This window comes from Bos javanicus, chromosome 15, assembly GCF_032452875.1.
Source record: "Bos javanicus breed banteng chromosome 15, ARS-OSU_banteng_1.0, whole genome shotgun sequence".
In the NCBI taxonomy this organism is placed as follows: domain Eukaryota; kingdom Metazoa; phylum Chordata; class Mammalia; order Artiodactyla; family Bovidae; genus Bos; species Bos javanicus.
In genome coordinates this window covers 1,469,100-1,485,106 of record NC_083882.1, presented here as the reverse complement: position 1 = coordinate 1,485,106, position 16,007 = coordinate 1,469,100, and the positions used below count along the sequence as shown (strand labels likewise).

The 16,007-nt window shown below is 37.7% G+C and overlaps 1 protein-coding gene across 4 annotated transcripts in view; it reads left to right on the top strand.

The window, feature by feature from the left end:
• The window catches only part of MRE11 (MRE11 homolog, double strand break repair nuclease), a 73,907-nt gene that overhangs the window by 44,595 nt on the left and 13,305 nt on the right, over positions 1 to 16,007 (top strand). For all 4 annotated transcript variants that reach the window (XM_061440047.1, XM_061440045.1, XM_061440046.1 and 1 more), the window contains exons 15-17: positions 6,926 to 7,145; positions 8,280 to 8,363; positions 15,686 to 15,744. In XM_061440047.1, coding sequence (XP_061296031.1) covers positions 6,926 to 7,145; positions 8,280 to 8,363; positions 15,686 to 15,744 — 363 coding nt within the window. The remainder of the gene's footprint in view (positions 1 to 6,925; positions 7,146 to 8,279; positions 8,364 to 15,685; positions 15,745 to 16,007) is intronic.

Genomic DNA, 16,007 nt, shown 5'->3' with positions numbered 1-16,007 from the left:
ATCTGATAGACAGAGTGCCTGAAGAACTATGGATGGTTTGTGACATTGTACAGGAGGCAGTGATCAAGACCATCCCCAAGAAAAATGCAGAAAGGCAAAATGGGTGTCTGAGGAGGCCTTACAAATAGCTGAGAAAAGAAGAGAAGCCAAAAGCCAAGGAGAAAAGGAAAGATATACCCATATGAATGCAGAGTTCCAAAGAATAGCAAGGAGAGATGAGGAAGCCTTCCTCAGTGATCACTGTAAAGAAATAGAGGAAAACAATAGAATGGGAGACTAGAGATCGCTTCAGGAAAATAGAGATACCAAGGGAACATTTTGTGCAAAGATGGGCACAATTAAGGACAGAAATGGTATGGATCTAACAGAAGCAGAAGATATTAAGAAGAGGTGGCAAGAATACACAGAAGCACTGTATAAAAAATATCTTCATGACCGAGACAACCATGATGGTGTGATCACTCACCAAGAGCCATACATCCTGGAATATGAAGTCAAATGGGCCTTAGGAAGCATCACTATGAACACAGCTAGTGGAGGTGATGGAATTCCAGCTGAGCTAATTTAAATCCTAAAAGTTGATGCTGTGAAAGTGCTGCACTCAATATGCCAGCAAATTTGGACAACTCAGCAGTGGCCATAGGACTGGAAAAGGTCAGTTTTCATTCCAATCCCAGAGAAAGGAAATGCCAAAGAATGTTATAACTACTGCACAATTGCACTCACCTGACATATTTCAAAGTAGTGCTCAAAATTCTCCAAGCCGGACTTCAACAGTATGTGAACTGTGAACTTAGAAATGTTCAAATTGCATTTAGAAAAGGCAGAGGGACCAAAGATCAAATTGCCAACATCTGTTGGATCATCAAAAAAGCAAGAGAGTTCCAGAAAAACATCTACTTTTGCTTTATTGATGATATCAAAGCCTTTGACTGTGTGGATCACAACAAACTGTGGAAAATTCTTAAAGAGATGGGAATACCAGACCACCTTACCTGCCTTCTGAGAAATCTGTAGGCAGGTCAAGGAGCAACAGTTAGAACTGGACATGAAACAACAGATTGGTTCCAAATCGGGAAAGGAGTACATCAAGGCTGTATATTGTCACTCTGCTTATTTAACTTATATGCAGAGTACATCATGAGAAATGCTGGACTGGATGAAACACAAGCTGGAATCAAGATTGCCAGGAGAAATATCACTAACCTCAGATATGCAGATGATACCACCCTTATGGCAGAAAGCGAAGAAGAACTAAAGAGCCTTCTGATGAAAGTGAAAGAGGAGAGTAAAAAAGTTGGCCTAAAACTCAACGTCCAGAAAACTAAGATCATGGCATCCGGTTCCATCACTTCATGGCAAATAGTTGGAGAAACAATGGAAACAGTGACAGACTATTTTTTGAGGCTCCAAAATCACTGCAGATGGTGTTTGCAACCATGAAATTAAAAGATGCTTGCTCCTTGGAAGAAAAGCTATGACCAACCTAGACAGCATATTAAAAAGCAGACATTACTTTGCCAACAAAGATCTGTCTCGTCAAAGCTATGGTTTTTCCAGTAGTCATGTATGGACGTGAGAGTTGGACTATAAAGAAAACTGAGCACCGAAAAATTGATGCTTTTGAACTGTGGTGTTAGAGAGTCTCTTGAGAGAGAGTCCCTTGGACTGCAAGAAGATTCAACCAGTCTATCCAAAGGAAATCAGTCCTGAATATTGATTGGAAGGACTGATGCTGAAGGTGAAACTCCAGTATTTGGCCACCTGATGTGAAGAACTGATTCATTTGAAAAGACCTTGATGCTGGGAAAAATTGAAGGCTGGAGGAGAAGGGGACTACAGAGAATGAGATGGTTGGATGGCATCACTGACTCAGTGGACATGAGTTTGAGTAAACTCTGGGAGTTGGTAATGGACAGTAAAGTCTGGTGTGCTGTAATCCATGGGGTCACAAAGAGTTGGACACCACTGAGTGACACCAAACTGAACTGAACTGATACTATTTAGAACTTGACTAATATAGTTCGAGGCTTTCCCAAGGTGTAATTCACAGCTTTGTAGAATTATTTAGCTCAGAACATGAATCCCAGTATCATACTTAAGTTACTTAAACAGACAAACAAAAGCATTAGTTTTTCCTTTAGAGATAAAAAACATGCTTTAATGTCTTGTTCACATAGAAAAACTCTCAAGTATTTTCTTTAACTGTAGGTTCCTATTTAAATAAAAAGCCAAATATCAGTAGTAAATATTTTAGGCTTTGCTGGCCATCTGTGGTATATGTCACTTTTTTTTTAACAGCCCTTTAAAAATGTAGAAACTGTTCTTAGTCTGATCCAAAGTTCATAGTTGGACTGGCCTCTGATTTCTTTCTTATGTTCTATCTGAATTTGATTCAGGGTCAGTATCTTTTTTTAAGCTGTAATACCAAGTGCTATTAATGGAGTGAAGAGGCAGCCAGTAGGATGAGAGAAAATATTTGCAAATCATATATCTGATAAAGGATTAATAACCAGAATATATAAAGGGCTCTAAAATTCAACGAAACAACCCATTTTAAAAATGGACAGAGGGCTTGCCTAGATATTTCTTTAAAGAAGAGATACAGTTAACCACTAAGCACAGAAAAGATTCTCAATATCATGAAATACTAGGGAATTCTGATCAAAACCATTAGATACACTTTGTATTCCTTTGAATGGCTGTTCTCCAAGAAATTAGAAGGTAACAAATAATGGCAAGAAAATGGAGAAATGGCAGCCCTTGTGCTTTGCTGCTGCTGCTAAGTCGCTTCAGTCGTGTCTGACTTTGTGCGACCCCATAGATGGCAGCCCACCAGGCTCCCCCGTCCCTGGGATTCTCCAGGCAAGAACACTGGAGTGGGTTGCTGTTTCCTTCTCCAATGCATGAAAGTGAAAAGTAAAAGAAGTCGCTCAGTTGTGTCTGATTCTTAGCAACCCCATGGACTGCGGCCTACCATGGTGGCTCCTCCGTCCATGGAATTTTCCAAGCAAGAGTACTGGAGTGGATTGCCAGTGCATTGCTAGTGGGAAGATAAAAGCTACTGTCGAAAACAGTATGATGATTCCTCAGAAGGTTAAACATGGAATTGCTATATGATCTTTACAAATCTAAGTGGTGAAAAATCATTTCTTAGTGTTGTTTTTAATTCATACTTTTTTTATTACTAGTAAGTCTGAACAGTTTTTATAAGTTACATTATATGAAACACTTTGTCATGTTCTTTACATAGAGTATTATTTTTTTTGCCTAGGTCATTGGCCTTTCTCTAATTGATTTATAAGAGCACTCAGGTGGAAGTGTGTGCACACTCATACTGAGTGTTTGGGTAGCAGAGTTAGGGGTTTTTGTCATGTAAAAGAGGTCTCCTTTTGTTCCTGAAGGTTTTTTGTTTGTTTAAATCTGGAATAGGTAATGAATCAAAAGCTTTTTTGGCATCTGTGAAGATAACGCCTGTGGGGTTCTTCCTCCTGTTTTCTGTTAATATGGTGAATTATATTATTTTCTGTTCTATTATTGACACATCCTTAGTATCACTTTATGAACCCCCTGGTAATGGGTGTACTGGTCTTTCAGTGTGCCCTGGATTCCTTTTGTTTGCTTTGATATTCATGAGTAAAATACTGTAATTTTTCTTCTGTGCATGCAGTCCTTTGTCAGTTTTCGGTACTATGTTATGCTGGCTTTATAAAAAGAAGTTTGCAGCTTTCTTTCTTAATGCTATCGAAATAGCCATGGAATCATCTATTCTTTGAAGATTTGGTAGAATTTACTTGTGAAACTCTCTGGTTGTGGTCATTTTCTGGAGTGTAGATCTTTTAATAATTTTCTCAAAATGTTGTTTGTTAATTAGTCTGTTGAGACTTTCTTGGTTTAGTTGAGGTCATTTATTTTCCAAGTTACTTAGAATTGAACAGAGTGCTTTGTCATAATTCTTTCAATTTTCCTTAGATCTTTTTTCTCCCTCCATTCTCATTTCTTTGCTTTAATTTAACAATTCATTTTAAAATACTTTCATCTGTTCTGATATTCATTATTTTTATTATAATTTTCTAGATATTCTGTACTTTTTGTTTTATTTTGCAATTTGAAGTCAGGGTATTTTTCATTTTTAATATTATTGCACTGTGATGAGAAAGTATGCTATTCTTTTTTGCTATTTAGAATTGATCTTTTTCTTAGCATCCCATTATATATCAGTTAAACCATTTCATGGGGTCTTGAAAAGAAGTATATTATTTATTTTCAGAGTACAGAGTTCAACATGTATCAATTACATCTACCTTAGTATGTAATTTACAGTGCTTCCCTGGTGGCTCAGGCAGTAAAGCGTCTGTCTACAATGTGGGAGACCTGGGTTCGATCCCTGGGTCGGGAAGATCCCCTGGAGAAGGAAATGGCAATCCACTCCAGTACTATTGCCTGGAAAATCCCATGGACGGAGGAGCCTGGTAGGCTACAGTCCATGGGGTCGCAAAGAGTCGGACACGACTGAGCACACTTTGACTTAGTGTGTAATTTAGGTCTTTAGTACATTTTTTAATGTACTGTTATTTATGGTAGTTGTATTCTATAAAGTCACTACAAACACTGAGTGAGTATTTAACTTACTGCTTCAAGAAGAAATACAATAGGCTCTTGCCAGCCACTGGTTACAAAATCTTTGCTAACTGATTAATGCAGTACCTTTTCTGTGTGTGTTTTTGTTTGAGGACACCTTATTCAGTATATGTCATTGATTCATTAACATTGATCTTGTGGCCAATAGCCCTATAACTCATGTCTGAATGACGCTTATCTGACAAATGTATTTCCTCCACAAGGCACGTCTTAGCTTCCTGCACTTAGGAACAGTAAACAACACTTTAGCAGTACACCAGGGGCCATTTTAAAAGTAAAATCACCATCCAAAAGCACAGAATTGTGAACAACATGGCACTACAAGTATTCTGAAAAGGACACTCATTTACAAATACGAGAGCTGAAACCAGAAGGCTGAGTGTCACATTGTTTGACATCATCTGGGAATGTGTGTGTCAGGCAATTAAAAATTTTCACTGCATATGCCCATAAATGACCACAAAAACATCAGGAGTATTGTTTTGGGGTTACAAAAACATTTTGGCAAGTAGGTGAATTTGCATATATGGGATGTGAAAATTATGAGGATTGGCCATACTTTATCTGGGACAAGAAAGATTAATTGAAATCTTTACAGTTTTTTTATATTTTTTGTTGTATTCCCTGAAGTTTTTTCTTTTTGAGTTGTAATGCCATGTTGAACGCTTGTAGTGAGTTAGCTGTTCCACTCCAACAGATGCCTCATCGTGAAGCTTGGTTCCCTCCCACCACCACTTCCCTCCTGCTTCTGCCCTGCCTGCTTTGTTCTCATCTCCTTAGTTAGCCCTGTCTGTCCATAGTTCATGGATCACAGAGAGCTTGGAAACACTCTAGCTGCCTGTTCTTAGACCAAGAACTTGTCATTCTAAGCAAGAGAGACTGTTGTCATGGTCTTTTGGGAGGGATAGATCAATTTTGGAGCTCTCTACACTGTCTGAAACTCTTCAGCATTCTTCCTTAGCCAAGCCAGTTATTCATTCTCCTACCCATTAACTCTTTCTCCTAGGCTTTGTGTTTTGTGGGTAGAGCATTTTTCTAATTTCATTGAAAACATTAAAAAACATTTTTGTTCTTCTTGTTACATTTTGATAGATTTAAAGGAAGAGATCAGAGCATTGCTCTTTTTGTTTTTAATCAGGAAATCTATTATCACTTCAGAGTTATTCAGGATATTTCGTTAAGTGTCAAACTGGTCTTCTTTAGACAGTTTATTTATTAAATTAAAATCTTGATCCTAAGGTTTTAATCCTTTTCCAGGCTTTCACTTGTTTTGTTCTACTTAACTCTTTTTATATATATTTGTAAGAAATTATTGCTTATGTTTTTCTGATTATAAAAGTCATATTTTAGAAAATGTACATTGTAGCAAATTTGTAATATTCAATAATAATGAAGAAAAGAAAAGCACCCTAAAATGTCATCACTCAGAGATAGAAGCTATTTTTCGTGAGGTTTTTTCCTTGTTATTTATCAATAGCGCATTGTATAGAGAAGTTCAAATGATGACAGTCTCTTACAAATTGTGGTGTTGAATTAGGCATGCGTGCATGTGTACTAAGTCAGTTCCATCATGTCCAACTCTTTGCAACTCTATGGACTGTAACCCACCAGGTGCCTCTGTCCATGGGATTTTCTCCTCTTGTTTTCCTGACAAGAGAGGTTGTCAGGCCCTCCTCCAGGGGATCGTCCCAACCCAGGGATAGAACTCGTCTCTTATGTCTCCTGCATTGGCAGGCAGGTTCTTTACCACTGGCACCACTTGCAAAGCCTGTTGAATTAGGGTTGATTGCTAACTCCTGCCAGAATTGCCATTCCTCCCAGTTCTGAAACTTCTGATTTTGTGAAATTTTATTCTCCTTAGTATACCTTTCAAAAGGTCTCCTTTTATAGGTAGTATTGCAAATCGGTCTGGCAAATCACAGGCACTGAATTTGATTGCTGGTGGAGAAGGCTTCTCTTGTATTGCATTTTTTAGTGTGACTATGAGGAGAAGGGGGCGGCAGAGGATGAGATGGTTGGATGGCATCACTGATTCAGTCAACCTGAGTTTGAGTGAACTCCGGGAGATAGTGAAGGACAGGGAAGCCTGGCATGTTGCATCCCATGGGATTGTAGAGTTGGACACAACTGAGCAACTGAACAACAACAATAACAGCATAATTAGTGAAAAATAATAGTTTAGACAGTTTGTCAATATGAGAAGTTCACCAGAGTGACCAGATTAATGAGTTGGGAGGATGCTGCATTGTCCACTAACGTGCTTTCCTCTTATCATCCCTGTCAGGCCATGAGTAGGGCCAGAGCCCTCAGATCTCAGTCAGAGGACGCCGCTTCCGCCTTGACTGCTGAAGACCTTATGAGCATAGATTTGGCAGAACAGATGGCTGATGACTCTGATGATAGCATCAAAGCAGCAGCCAACAAAGGAAGAGGCCGAGGAAGAGGCCAAAGAGGAGGAAGAGGGCAGAATTCAATGTCAAGAAGGGGGTCACAGAGAGGAAGAGGTTAGCCCCAAGTACTGTCTTCCCTACACATTCACACTTGGCAGTTGTGCAGGAAATTCAGAATTGTATCCCCATTGGCAGAATTGAGTTACACAGTCCTTCAAAAATTTATCTTTATAATGTGCTGAGATAGGCTTTAATGTAGTTCTGACATATACATTTCACTTAAATATTGAATAGCCACATGCACATACAGTTTTTAATATATATTTTTTTACATAATAAAAGAGTTTAATACCTACTCTCCTATTTTTTAAAAGAATTTCATTGTGTTTGGGGATTTTCCTAAAGATCCCGTGGTTAGGACTTGAACTTTCACTGCTAAGGGTGTGGGTTCAGTCCTTAGTCAGGGAATTAAGATCCCTCTAGTCTCACTGCACAGCCAAAAAAAAAAAGTTTCAGTTTTTCTTATACATTTGATATATTTAATTGATACATTTACTCTCACATATACAAAGTAATAGTGAATGAAACACTTAAGGAAAATGATTAACTAAGGCCCACTGACAGTAAGAATAAAACTCCAGATCATAAAAATTATTTTTGTTAGTGTCATAAGATACAAATGCCCACATTATCATGAAATGGCTTTATAAAATTTGTTTACAAAGAAAAACTGCCCTCAAACAATTTGATTTATTAATGTTAGTTAAGATTAATTACCATCATTGTGTTTAATGTGACACTGTTGTCATTGAATAGTCCAAATAATAAAAGCTTTCACCCAGTGACTTCCTAATGAAGTATAAAAATCCCTAGGAATATTTAAAAATTATTTTTATTAAATATTTATCTATAGGAATTTTAAACTGGTTAAAATGGGGACTAATTTATTTAAAAATCTCCAAGGAGAAAAGTCTCCATATTCTATTGATGATTATTTTATTATCCTTGCATTTATAAATATTTTCCTTAAATTTTAAATGGAGCAATATGAACCAGATGTGGCCTAAGTATAGTCTTTGAAAATTGACTGATCAGACTCTAGATGTTTCTTCTTATATATATATATTTGGCATTTTACACATAAACTGTTTTGAGATAAGTTTTTTAAGATTTCATTTTGATTTTATTTTTTTTAAGAAAACTTTAGCTACTGATGGACTGTATATTAACTGCTCAATATTCTAACAGCAGGCACTAGTCTGGAGATTTCTACTCAAGGCAGAGGTTCAAAGGCCACTACATCAACGTCTAGAAATATGTCTATTATAGATGGTGAGTATAGACTGCAAGTGATCATCTTTCAGTTATTTATAAATTCCAATGCAAAAAGACCCAGGAAACCCCATGAATAAGTCTTACTGGTTTGTGTTGTCATCACTGGGGAGTCAAAAGAGTTATTGGAATCACAGGATAAATTATATTAATTTAAAAGACCTTTGCCATTCAGGGGGGCTATTGAAGAAGGTGAGCTCTAAAATGTATTTTTTATAATATCTGATATTAGATCTGATGATTTCCCTTTAATAGAGGGATCACTGAGACATAGAAAAGGCAGTTGGTCAGTGTATCAACAGTGATTAAGAGACAAGGAACTGCTTCTTAACATACTGTTAACTTGCTTTTCTAATGCTGCTTTTGTCCATCTCTACTGTTAATATAGTCATGTGAGCTGCATTCAAGGGAAATTACAGACAGAATTCTATGCATTGATTTTGTATATGTGTTGTGTCTGAAAGCTAGCCTCAAACTAAGGGAACCTATTTTTTTATAAACTATTTAGATAATTATTATAGAAATTTAATAAACTATTTTTAATATTATAGTTTATGAGATCAGCAGAAATTATAAGTCAGATTTGTGAAAATATATGTTAAAATAGGTGATTTTTTTTCTCCTTTGAATTGAGAGTATATCCATATGTATTGTATTTATATTATCTTATTAGAGATTAATTTTTGACAGATTAAAGAGTTGGATTAAATCTTACAAGATGAAATTTGTAAAGGGTAAATACATGCTGTATATATGTCTAAGAGGATGGCTGCACAGAGAGAGTTCTGAGAAGTATGTGATATTAGCAGGAAACCAAGTAAGAAAGACTTAGGTCACTAAGGTTGTACAAAGGTTGATCTAACTGTCTCAATCTGATGGTGCCTGAAAGGCTGTTGCTGAGCCATAAGGGACACCAGGATTCTTGCTCTTTGGAGGAGAGGAATTCAATCTGGGGCCAGTGACGAGGCTCAATCACTCAGAGATTTTGTGTGATAAAGTTTTATTAAAGTATAAAAGAGATAGAGAAGGCTTATGGACATAGACATCAGAAGTGGAAGGAAAGAGTGCCTCCCTGCTAGCTTTTAGCTGGATGTTATATAGCTACTAGCAGGCTGCTAATTGGAGAAAGGAATTATCTCAAAACTCAGAGACCAGCACCAGGCCCCTCATCCACAACATGCATTTTGACATAACATTGGCACAAGGTGAGTCATCCTGGGCCATAAAGCCATTGACATGAATCTTGAAGAAAGGCAGGTTTCCAAGCAAATATATAGTTTCATTAACATAGATTAGGAGAACAATTGTATGAGTAAAACATACTGGTTCCTTGAGCCCTTATCAGTTCTGAGTCTCTTAAGGGAACTGACTTGAAGAAAGACATAGTTCATTAACATAGCTTAAGAAAAGCATTTCCGTAAGAAAAACACATTGGTTAGCTCAAGGTTTGAGAAAAGTTAAGTTCAGGTGGAACCAGGTGTCATCATGGCAACATAGAATTTTAAAAGAAACCTTTTAATTTTGTATAGAGAAGGCAAAAAGTCTGATACTTGTAGTTTGTTTCCTCCTGCCGCTTAAGAGAGATAAAATCGTCTGACACTTGCAGCCTGTTTCCTCCGTTTGGAGACCCCTAGCCTTCCTGCCTGTTACCCTCTCAGTGCCTAAAGCAGTATTTATAGAAGTAGTGCTTCTCTACAGCAAGGACGTTCTCTCTCTGTGCTGATTGGATGTATCATGTCAAGAATACTGTGCTCATCTTTGGAACCATATTTCAAGAAGGATATCAGCTTTATATGATCATTCAGAAGAGAAACCATATAATATAAAAAAATCTCTTAGAAGGAACTTAGGATAGCTAACCTGGGAAAAATTGAAATCTTTACATTAACAAAGTTCAATCATGTCAAAGATCGAATAGATATGATTTGCACAGTCCTAAAGACAGTGGTTTTAAATCTGTTTTAAGTTATAAATTCTGCAAGCTACATATCCTGTCTTTAAATAAGTACTTATGCAATTATATTCAATTTCAAAGGGTTCAGGGATCCCCTAGAAGCCCATCCATGGGCTCTAGGTTAAGAACTGCTCCCCAGTGAGGACAGATGGGAAAAGCTAATCACACACAGATTTAAGTTTATTATATGATAAAAGAGACCTGGAAGACTTAAGAACAATTTCACGTACTCCCTCTTTTATAGACGAGGGAATTGAGCTAAATATTTTGCCATAGGTTGATAAAACCACTGATAGTACTAATTTATGAGACAATTGCTAATTGTCTGCAACTATAACTACTAATATTTATGAGACAATTACTGGATGCCTGTCAACAGCTCAATGGAAAGTGAAAGTGTTAGTCGCTCAGTCATGTCTGACTCTTTGCTACCCCATGGCCTGTAGCTCACCAGATTCTTCTGTCCATGGGATTTCCCAGGCAAGAATACTGGAGTGGGTAGCCATTTCTCCAGGGGATCTTCCAGACCTAGTGATCAAACTTGGGTCTCCTGCTTTGCAGGCAGACTCTTTAGCATCTGCTCAGTAGGGTCAGTACTTACATTTTCTCTGTTTTACAGAAAAGAGAACCAAGGCTTTGAAAAGATAGGCAGTTTATCTAAGGTCTCACAGCTGGTAAATTCTGAAGCTTGAATTGATCCCCCACATTCTCTGGCCTTCAGGACAAGTAGTTAAGCACTATACTAGTTTCCAGAGTGAGATAAAATTAGAGATTGAGCTAATTGGTTGATTGAGCTAATTGGTTCTCAGTAGTCTTTGCATTATACAGAAGAGCCTGTCAATCAGCCCAAACATGGAGTAAGCCACCTCAGAAGGAAATGACCTGTGACTCCATCAGAGGAAGTTTTTCAGTATTTTTTGGATGACAGATGCCTTTGGAGAACAGATAAAGACATCAGATCTATTAAATGATTCTCAGAGAATCTTCTTATCAGAAGTTCTGCTGCTATGTTTTTATTCAAGAATTATTCAATATTTGCATAGAGCCAACTGAAATCCATTTGACTTCATAAGTATGTTGTCTCTGTTGCCATTTAGAAAATGGCATCTAGAAGGATACTGAGACATTCTTAACAGGTCTAAAATAAAAGCAGAGAAGGGGAAAGGAAGTGAAAAAAAAAGCACTGTAAAGAATCTGGGCTGAGTTCAACATATGAAAAGTTCTGTGACTTTAGATGAGTCACTCACTCTCCTAGTCTGTTCACGTGTAAATTGGGACTAATCTTGCCAAATTCGATTATTCTGAAGATTAAAAGCAAAAAACCTGGGAATTAACTGGTGGTCCACTGATTAGGACTCTCCTGAGGGCCCAGGTTCAATCCATGGTTGGGGAAGTAAGATCCTGCAAGCCAGATGATAGGGTGCCCCCCCACCCCCCAAAGGCTGGCACATAGTAGGCTTTTGTGAAATGTTAATGTTAAAAAAGAGATAGAGCTATTATTGGAAAAAAAGAGGGAGTTAGGAAAGGAACAAGAATAAAATATGAACACGTTGTTCAGCCACTACAATTTGGTTAATGTGCAACACAGAGGCATGGACATTGTAAATTACCTGCCTTTACCTGAGCCCAAACTGAGTTTTTTCATCATGGCTTTGTTCAGTTTTTTGTTTGTTTGCTTGTTTTTTTTTAATTAATTTTTTACTTTTGGCTGCACTGGGGCTTCATTGCCATGCACTGGCTTTTTCAGTTGCAGTGAGCAGACTTCTTGAGGTGGCTTGTCTTGTTGCAGAGCACAGGCTCTAGGGCCTGTAGGCTCAGTAGTTGTGGTGCATGGGTTTAGTTGCTCCATGGCATGTGGGATCTTACCGGACCAGGGATGAAACCTGCATCCCCTGCATTGGCAGGCGGATTCTTAACTACTGTACCATCAGAAAAGTCCAGGCTTTATTGTTTTATGTGAAGCTTTCCCTAACACCATGGGACAGAATTAATCACTCAAACTGAGTCTTCAAGTTTCCACTGTTCTTGTTAAGAAATCAGCTGTTAGTTTAGCTTGTTGCTTTTTTTTTTTTTTAAGTAGTCCATTTTTTCTCCGTCTAGCTGTCTTTGGTGTTCCCCACTTTCACTATGATGAATCTAGATTTCAATTCTTTTTTTGTCCTGCTTAGAACTTATTCAGCTTCATGAAACTGTGAATTGGTGTGTTTTATCACTTCTAGTAATCCTTTGTTGTTATCCCTTCAGATACTACCTCTATTCTGTTCTTATTCTTCTAAGATTTCAATTAAATAAATATAACCTGTTCACTCTGTCCTCCTACTGGGGAGTAGTACTAACTTCCCAGAGTAATTAAAAGTGTTAAGTGAACTATGCATATCCATTATTGAGCATAGCACTTGATAAGAATCCAATCAGTGATTGCTGTTGTTATTAATAGTATTAGTGGCAGTGTTTACAATAAACTTATGAAAATGGATTGTCCATAAATTAGTCTAAATTTGTCTTTTATACAGTTGATTTGGCTCAGTGGTTTTACATTTAACTGGTTACATCCAACATTGGGCCTTTTTTTGAAAAATAAAACTGACTTTTTAATACAGTCTGTGACAGAATAACCATGGAGTACTAGCTATAGTTGCTGTAACTTTGGGACAAAAGCAGCTTTAAAACTATAGCTTCTGTGTTTGTATTCTAAATGGAGGAATGAAGAGATAAATAAAGGTTCAATTCTATTATAACAAACTACATGGAGTGTAGAGGTTTGTTACTGCGTTGGAGTTTTATTGGGAAATGTATTATTAGATACTACATTTATAGCCAGCAGCAACATTTTTCCATAGAAGTTTGTCTGCAAAGGATAGTGACTAAATAAAAGAGCCTCTGTCTTTGCATTTAATTTACCATGGCTACCATTGGTGCTACTCCGTCTACAATGATGATAGTAGTAGTCTCTGTTACTAGCAACATCATTTGAATACCTACTCCTATAGTCACTTGCCAAAACAATTTACATTAACTACTTCTTTCTATCCTTTCAACAGTTTTCAGCATGAAGTATTATTAATCTGTTTTATAGGTGGGGAAACTGAGATTTGAAGAAGCCAAGGAACTTGGTCACAGTCACCCAGCTAGAGAGTCCACATAGGTCTAACTCTTAAAACCAGAGCTTTTAGCCTCCAGTACAGTATGCATTGCCTTCCTAATAGAACCCAGTGCTTAATTTTCTGATAATGTTAATTTATCACACAAACATTTATTGGGGATAGAAAGAAAGGAAGGCTCTTGTTTCTTCTTCAAGGAGCTGAGAGTTTGAGGAGTCCATTAGTGAATAATAATTGAGCAGAAATATTTTTTTGGAAGAGTCACAGTCACTGGCTCTTTCATTCAGTTGCCCTGTCCAGCCTTTGAGTAGAGTAGGATGTGAAGCCAGTAATAGAGTAGGTGGGTAAGAACTCTGCTTCTGTCTTTCCTCTCCCCTCTTAGCTAGACATGCCAAGATTGGGGGTGGAAAAAGGGAGTAAATGGTATCTTAGGTCTAAGGTGGGAAGATTCCTGAGTTTTCTTACTAGGAGAATTTTGGACTTTGTGGGGTTGGTTGAGCATTTGACTTCTTTAAATCCTCTGTCTTTTTATCTCCTCTTGCCCTGTTGTTTGGCTTTGGGGTTATCTTGGGGGAGACCTTTTTTTTTATGTTAGGAAACTGGTAAGGCTTAGGAGAAACTTAAACCTCTGAAGGGCTGTTTACATTTTATTCTGGGTTTTTAATATTCTGCTCTTAATTCCAGTGTGTGTGGGGTTGGGGGGTGGTTCCCCATACCACCATGCAGTTCTTAGACACCTGCTGGGTGTCCTACAAGTCAACTCAGTTCTGACACTGACTACCCAGAGACAGCATCAGATTCCACAGGGGAGAGACCCAGCTCCACAAGACCGCCTGCTTCTCTTCAGATGCCAGTCACATGCTGGAATATGGTTATTCCCATACTTCTGACCACTTGGCCATAAATCAGAGGTTCCCATGACTCCTTCCTTGATTCAATTTACTTGCTAGAGTGACTCACAGAACACAGGAAACTAGTTTACTTACTGGATTACTGGCTTATTACCAAAGATATTAAAGATATGAATCAATAGCCAGTTGAAGAGATACTTAGGGCAAGAGCCAGAACAAAGGAGCTTCTGTCTGTATCAAGTTTGGGGTCTAGGCATGGTGGCATGTGGAAATATCCTGATTCATTCCCTGGAAGCTCTCTGAACCCTCTCCTTTTGGGTTTTTATCTAGGCCCCATTACATAGGCATGATTGATGAGATTATTGGCTGTTGGTGATTGATTCAGCCTCCAGCTTCTCTACCCTCCCCAGAAATCAGGTTGGGGACTGAAAGTTCCAACCTTCTCTTCCTAGTTGGTTCCCTGGTACCCAGCCTCCCTCAGTTGTGGTCCCAAAGTTGCCTTGTTAACATAGTAAAAAGCACCTTGATGGCTCTCATCATTTCAGGAAATCAGCATTTTAGGGGCTCCCTGGGCTTCTTGGTTGCTCAGATAGTAAAGAATCCACCTGCAATGCAGGAGACCTGGGTTCGATTCCTGGGTTGGGAAAATCCCCTGGAGAAGGGAATGGCAACCCACTCCAGTATTCTTGCCTGGAGAATTCCATGGACAGAGGAACCTGGCAGGCTACAGTCCATGAGGTTGCAAAGAGTCAGACACAACTGAGTGACTAACACTGGCTAGGGGCTCTCTGCCAGAAATGTGGATGAAGACCAAATTATGTTTCTTACTGTAAAATCATAATATCATAGTCTTGGGAAGAATAAACTTCATGATTCTAACCAGGTTTACAAAGGTGAAAATGTAAGGATTTCTAGGAAAGTTATTGTGAAACAACGGAGTTTTTCTAGAATTCCCTCTGGACAATTACTTAGATACTGAATATTTTTAACATAGTAGAGGAGAGTAAGGAAGCTCTTACTGGAACAAGTGGCTCCTAACACAGTAGAGCCACGAGGAAAGAGCTTGCCAACTATAAGAGAAGACCTGAGGAGGTTACTTTCACTTATTTGGAATTCAGTCTATTTGGTGATCAGATTTTATCCATGTATTTTGCTGTAAAATACTTTTTACTATAGATGTCTTTATGAACACTGCTTATTACTTTATTTGAGTAAATCAGAAAAATCATTTGAGACTGACAATTACACATATAATTCCATCTCCCTTCAGATTTTAAGAAATGTAAGTGGTTTTATAATTAGTCATCATGAGCTTTTACAGATAAAACTTAGAAAATAATCAGCTAAAGAAGCATGCAGATTTTTCTAAACTATTTTAAGAAAAACATAATGGATGTATCATCTTTTTCATTGTAGCCTTTAAATCTACAAGACAGCAGCCCTCCCGAAATGTTGCTACTAAAAATTATACCGAGGTAAGGAACAAAAGTTTTATAATTGTGGGCTACTTTATATTTTGTACATTATGATTGTCAATTCTTTGCTTTACAGAGTAAATAAAAGAAAAAAATGTAAAATGTTAAAACTGTTGAGAACTTTACTGATTATAAAGGCTGAGGGCTTCTAGGAGTTTTTATTTTGTTTTCTCTCTTAAAAAAAAAAAAAGAGTGAATCACCTTAATTTACATCCATAGATATGTGTCCCCAGTAATAGTTTTAAGAATAATAATGTTGAACC